The sequence below is a fragment of the Cystoisospora suis genome (assembly GCF_002600585.1).
Source record: "Cystoisospora suis strain Wien I chromosome Unknown contig_2705, whole genome shotgun sequence".
Classification (NCBI taxonomy): domain Eukaryota; phylum Apicomplexa; class Conoidasida; order Eucoccidiorida; family Sarcocystidae; genus Cystoisospora; species Cystoisospora suis.
Window position 1 is genome coordinate 3,231 of NW_027155501.1, and position 6,415 is coordinate 9,645.

General features: G+C 55.1%; 1 protein-coding gene across 1 annotated transcript; it reads left to right on the forward strand.

Moving 5' to 3' along the window:
• Window positions 1-10: 10 nt before the first annotated feature.
• Window positions 11-2,977, forward strand: CSUI_005600 (uncharacterized protein). The gene has a single exon (XM_068065771.1). The coding sequence runs from the start codon at window positions 2,303-2,305 to the stop codon at window positions 2,792-2,794; it is 492 nt and encodes a 163-aa protein (XP_067922254.1). The 5' UTR covers window positions 11-2,302; the 3' UTR covers window positions 2,795-2,977.
• Window positions 2,978-6,415: the final 3,438 nt, after the last annotated feature.

Consider the following 6,415-nt stretch of genomic DNA (forward strand, 5'->3'; position numbering starts at 1 on the left):
TCTCTCGTGGAACAGTTGGTGGTCCTACTTACCACAAGCTGTACGTCACAATCGGGAAGGAGGGTAGCCTTGACTTCACTGCCGGACCCCGTTATTAGCGTCGCGGAAGGGCAGCAGTCGAAAGACTCATCAGTAGAGGCACACCAGCTGACTGTGACAGGCCCCGTAGCGCCGGTCAGAGGGTTGGTGCAGCGGCCACCGAGTTCGGCGCAGCGCCTGTTTTGCCTTCATGCGAGCAAGAAACCAGGAGGGTACCACGTGACTGGTTCCAGTGCTCGGGCGTCAGGGTCCAGGGCCGTCTCGCTCGAAGCGCCGGAGCACGACCACAGATCGCACCAGAGCGGCCAGTCTCATGATGCGTAGTAATGCACTCCTACGTTTTAGTGGCTGACTGAAACCGAGGAACCTATACTTGCCAAGTGGCTAGTCTGACAGGGACGGTCTTGTGAAGCATCCCTGACCAAAGTTGCGGTTGCGAAAAAGCAGTGTATTCTGACGCTAAGACCACTGACAGGAGACCAAGTGGTTCCAGGACCGATGGCCGCGGAGTTGATATCGCCTTTGGTAACCCTTTTCTCCTACCAAACGTCCACATGTGGAGAACCACGCTACACTGCAAGAGGCCACGGAATTTTGCTAAACAGCGTTGTATTGTAGCGTCACTAGCGCAGTGCCGAGACCACGGACTATGAACCCGGGGTCCCGGGTTCGGTCACAACGTGACGTAGTAAGATGACGAATACTGCCCTGGCTACGTATCCGGGCTCGCCCGGGAGCTAGCGGTTGACAACCGGGCCGCCCCGGCTAACTGTCCGGCCCCGGCCTGGGTTCAGAGCGGGCAGCTTAGCATAGGAAAGAAGACTACCTTTTTTTGCGAGAGAAGAGAGTTTTTGCGCCGTGCCCAGTGAGCTTTTTTCCTTATCTGCTTTGCTTGCGGTTCACCGCGCAGTGTTCGATGATCCCTGTGCTCCGCAGCGCTCTTTGTGATGGTGTAATCATTCTCGAGGTGCCGGTGTCCGTACCTTAGGGTGTTCGCTCGCCCTTGCTTCTCGCCTTTACACGGAGTCTCTGAGCAGGGAACTTTTCCCGTCCTCAGAACCTCCTGGTGTTCATTTTTTTAGAGACCGGGACTCCGGCAAGCGGTAGGTTTGTGACGACTCGTGATACTTTTCGGATATGTCACCAGTTACCGTATGTCAGCGGCTGCTCCATGACACTCCTGCGCTTCACTTGCTACTTCATGACCCTTTTGCGTTTCTTCTGACTGTGAATAATGATGGGGGTAGCGTCTTTGCGGGCAGTACGTAGAGTGGCAGTCAAACTGGTCAGATGAACTCGGGTTACGCGGGGTTGATTTTTGTCGTGAGCTGCGGGGTGCGCTCTAAAGAAGCGTTGGATTTCCCCTCTTTTGCGTCGCGTACATGCCCGTTCTGGCTAGTTGCAGATGGCAGGCTAAAGTGGCTAACTAGTTACGGCTCCCTAGCTGGTCGCTAGCCCCAGCTAGCTAGCTCATTGCTAGTCACCGCTAGCCAGCCCGTCACTTGATACAGGTAGCCGGCTAGTAACTAGTGGCCGGTACCTAGCCAGTCGGCAGTAACAGCTGGCTAGCTAGTCGCCAGTCTCAGATAGCTAGCTGGTGGCTAGCTAGTTGCTCAGCTAGGTGGGTTTGTAGCTAGCGGCCGGCAGCCGAAGGCAGTGCAGGGCGGAGCCTGCGTGTCACGACTAGACCTCCTGGTGACTCTTCTCCAGGAACGGGTACAGGAGTCGGATTGCCAGGCTAGCACTACACTCCTTTTCAAACTGTGACGTACAGCCCGCGGCGGGACCACATGCAGGCTGTTCCGCGAGCTCCCTCCTCTCGGGCGGTAACTTCGCCACAGAAAACGCGTCACTTCTGTTGGCAGAGCGTCCGACCAGTCTGCGACAGTTCATGTTCCAGTTCTTGGCAATCGTGACTTGCTAACACACCACAGCGTTCACGAATAGGTGGCCACGCATACAGACCTATCAAAGCACGACTCTCCAAAAAAGTCACGCGTCCGCACACATTCCAAACGTAAGGAAAACCAAAACCACTCGCCTCGGCTCACATGCACCCCCGGCTTAACATGCAGTATCCCACAGCATTTCTGTCCCATTTTTGTGTGTGTTTAAATACAAATAACATTGCACGTTTTGACAAATTTAGTCAGACTTTACTGACAAAGATAGCAGAAACATTGCGGGACTGCATTACACTTCAACAGCAAGGGGTCCCGGGTTCGATTACGGATGACGCGGGAAAGATGACGCTAGATGACGGATGACGCCGGAGACGACGGCTGCTTGCAAACCGTGCTGGCTAGCTACCACGTCTCGGCCGGAGATGCCGGGGGACTCCCGGGCCGCCCCGACCGACGTAAGACTAGGGGCGGACGGGGAAAGAAGAGAAGAGGGAAAGGGTTTTCCCCTCGGGAGAATGAAGAAGGAAGAGGGACTTTTTACCTTTTACCTTTTTTACTTTTCTTTCATCTCCTTGCTCACTTTGACAAATGGGCAGGGAAAATCGTGCAAGTTCTCATCTTTCCCGTGCGACCGTCGGGTGACTGTAATGCTTCGGGAAGGCCCTACGAGCGGTGTCACCTTGCGCAAGGGGGAGGTCCATTTCATTGACTCATGCCCCCTTCTCATTGTCGTCCTCGACATTTGCTCGTCTTTCATGACACGAGCAACCATTTGTGTACCCTGGGAAAAGTTCGTGTTCTTCTTTGGATGTTTGTTGGCCAGATTTTCTACCCAGGATGTCACTGCATAGCTATGACACTCCGGGGTGCTCAAGGGGCTCGGAATATAGTTGAAGGTATAAGCTGGAACAAGACTTGGTGCGAGAATCTAGATATTCGCCCCCCTGGTCACCACACATCGAGGGCCGCTTGAAGGCGACAGTGGATGGCTAGCGCTGGTCAGTTGGCTAGTCGAACCTGGCAGTTGGCTAGTTAGCCAGTTGTGGCCGATGGCTAGTCGGCTAGTTGGGGACGGAGGCTAGTTGGCTAGTTATGGGCGGTGGCTAGTTGGCTAGTCACTAGTCGTGGCTAGCTGGCTAGTCGCTAGTGGAGCCAACGGGCTGGTCGCCAGCTACAGCTAGTTAGCCAGGGGTGAGCTAGCAGCCCAACCGGCTAGACGGGGTTAGCCGCCGGTGGTGATCGCAGGCCGGTTGCCGAAGGGGTGCCGGTAAGAGCTTGCTGTCGGGGGGGGTGCCGACCAAGATGAGTTCAGTTCTTTTCTTTTGCGAAGGTAGAATTATGAAGGAATGGATTCCGTTGAATGAAAAGTGATTTTTGTGCAGATGTACCTTTCCGTTTGATTAGCTTCACGGGTATGATGCGGGATGACTTGGGATGTTCATTCCAACGTGTGTGTCGACTGGGATCTTGAGTGACAGGACCAAACTTCCTGACGCTGGGAGATGTGTGCGGGAGTTAGGGTGTACTTTTGACCTATCGACGGGAGCTCAGTTCGAGGTTTCCGACTCTCGGTGATGCGTTCGGAAGTTGACCTCACGTCCGAACTCCGAGGAGCGTGTTCGGTCCGACTTTCTCGACGCTTGGGGATGTGTTCGGGCGTTGACCGGACCTCGACACTTCGCAGCCGGAGTGGGAGTTAGGCTTCCCGGCGCTTGGGGATGCGTCCGGGAGTGAGCGTTATCGTCGACCCTTGCGACGTGTGTTACATTTGAAGTTCCCGACGCTTGGGGATGCGTTCGTGTGGCAATCTTATCCTGACCCTGCGCGACATATACCCGAGCTGAGTTCTAGACGCTGAGGGGTGCATTCGGGGGACGTTCTTACCGCTGACCTTCGCGTGGTACGTTACGTGGGGTGGTCCCGACATGAGATTTCCTCCCCGTGAAGGGCGAGTCTGTTTATCTCTTCGAAGGTGGCTTAAGTAGAGCTTCTTGAACGCGTAGGGCTGCGTGCGAGAGCTGGTTTCAGCCTTTATAACTTCTAGACGTATGTCGGGGCTGAGATTCCCGACAGTGGGAGATGTGTTAGTGCTGTCATTTTATCATTTAACTTCTGGACCGGTGTCGGGGCTGAGACTTCCGACGTTGAGCTGTTTGTGAATGAACTTTACATTTTGGTTTCTGGGCGTGTGTCGGGGCTGAGACTCCCGACGTTGGGAGATGTATTTGTGAATGGGCTTTCCATTTTGACCTTCGGACGTGTGTCGCTGCGAGATTCCTAACTTTGAGAAAGACATGCTTTTGAGCTGATTTACCTGCTCTCTTCTGGAGAGGTGTCGGGGCTGAGAGTCCCAACGTTGAAGCATACATTTGTGAATGGACTTTACCTTCTAATTTCCGGATGTGTGTCGGGGCCAAGGCCCCTGACGTTGAGGAAGGTGTTCGAGAGCTGAGTTCCTCTTCCTATCTTCTCGCGGTGCAGGTTGGCTTTCCGATTTGCTTGAGGACGAGTGTGCGCGTTGAGATCATCCATTTGACTTCTAGAGGTGTGTTGCTTCCAGAGCAAGAGGAAGAGGATGACATTCTCAGACGCTTAGATGGTGAGGTGATTGCCGGACGTGTCTGATGCGCACGCCAATAAACGCTACATTGTGATTTCCGCGCGTGGTTAGGTATTGGCCCTCGGGGAAGTACAGTTCTCACACAATCGTGCCGTGGCTACGACTTGGGACCCTAAGTGGTGGATGGTGTTTCACAGTTACGAGGGTCTGGAATAACCCGGTCGTGAAGAAGTGAACGTCCCACCCGTGCAATCGGACGTCTTTAGTGGGGAATTTTACCACTGCACGAGAGGGATTCCGTGGAACACCCGGTGGGATAAACCACAGGCTGTACGCCACAGTTAGGGAGTAGTGTCCCGCTGATTGCAGACAACTTCTCCGCTATCGCTTGCCGTGAGGCGACTCCGACGCTTGGGGAGGCTTTCGGAGGGTCTGCGTGTACCAGTGATACCTCCGGACAGTGTCCTGGTGGGCCGCCTATTGTCTTTTTAAGCCTTCGCCAACACTGCTGAGGTGCTGGTCACTGGCCGTCGTGTTATTTGGGAGCTACGGTTTGGTTGCCGACACTTTCGGATGTTCTCGGGACCACCTTAATTATCGCCGTAGCTGCCTTCGCACACGCCCGCGGAGTCATCGTGTGCACGGCAGATCCTTGAAAGTGGTAGCGTGTGGAGAGACTCTAATCGCAAGCGTGGGGAACAGTCGCCAACTTAGCTGAGGGAGACTGCGCTGCAGGGGTGCTGACTGGTGCGTAGTCCTCACCGTGCTGGGACTTTCGTCACGAGTACGCCTTGTGAAACAGTCTCCGGCTGAAGACCGCGGAGACTGTACGTCACATCTGTGGGGAGAGAAGTAGCAGAGAAAGGGGGTGGCGCAATAGGGACGGCCGCTTCGGCATGGATGTACGGCAGTTAGGTCTCCTGTGCGTGTAGTGTGGAGGCGGAATAGCTGACGGAAGCCTGTGTTCCGTCCTTCTTTCTTCCTTTCTCCCAAACTGTGTAGTTGTCACACGGTGGAGGGTAATCCGTCCTCTCTGGACAAGCTGAGGTGGCGGGCGCGAAGGGGACATCTCGTCCTCGCTAGCCTACGACGGTAGAGGGTGCTCACTTCCGGGACCCGAGAAAACCACTCAGCGGCTAGTGCCTGCTGTAGCGTTGAAATGCTGTTGGGCGCGCTCAGCTGTTTCAGTTTTTATGCTGCCGACATTGACAACATTTCCTTTTGTCACGACAAGGCTTCAGGGCGTGTGTGCGTTCGAAAGGCCTGTTGAGAATCAGAGGACACCACCCGGCCCTCGTTGTATCCTGCGCCCCGCGTATCTCCGGAACCCCAAGCGCACGCTAGTGCAGTAGACAACTGTGCCGTGCGCAGCCGCAGCGATTCCGGGCTTGCGTGCGACAGAAAGTGAGGAAGCAATGAGCGGTTGGACTCTTGTGCGAAGGCGTAAATCATCACCGAAACTCCGAGATGGAGGGACTGGGTGAGATATTGGCATCCGTGATTGTAATTATTCGGAGCCGCCATGGAGGGCGGGAAAGGCCGCGTTCAGCAACACTTGCACAGACCACGGACACCGCCGGCTATCCTTACCGCGTCCTAGGGCCGCGGCGTCAGGACGCATCGCGCCCTGGCGCCTTTTTTTTGACAGAGTAACGGAGCCGTGCAGACACTGCTGCTTCTGCAAGTGCCATGCACGACTGAGCAACTGCTTCAGAGAGTGAGAAAGAAATGAGCGGCGGCCTGTTGACGCTTGCTTCGAGAGTGAAGGCACGTACCAGCTCCCGAATTCCCGAATCGAGGGAATGGGTGAGGTACTGCCGTGAAGGCTCAATCTTACCATAAAAAGATTTGTGATCGCAGGCTGGCTCGACGGGTCAACGTCTGGCCAGAAGGAGCAACCCAGCCCCACCTA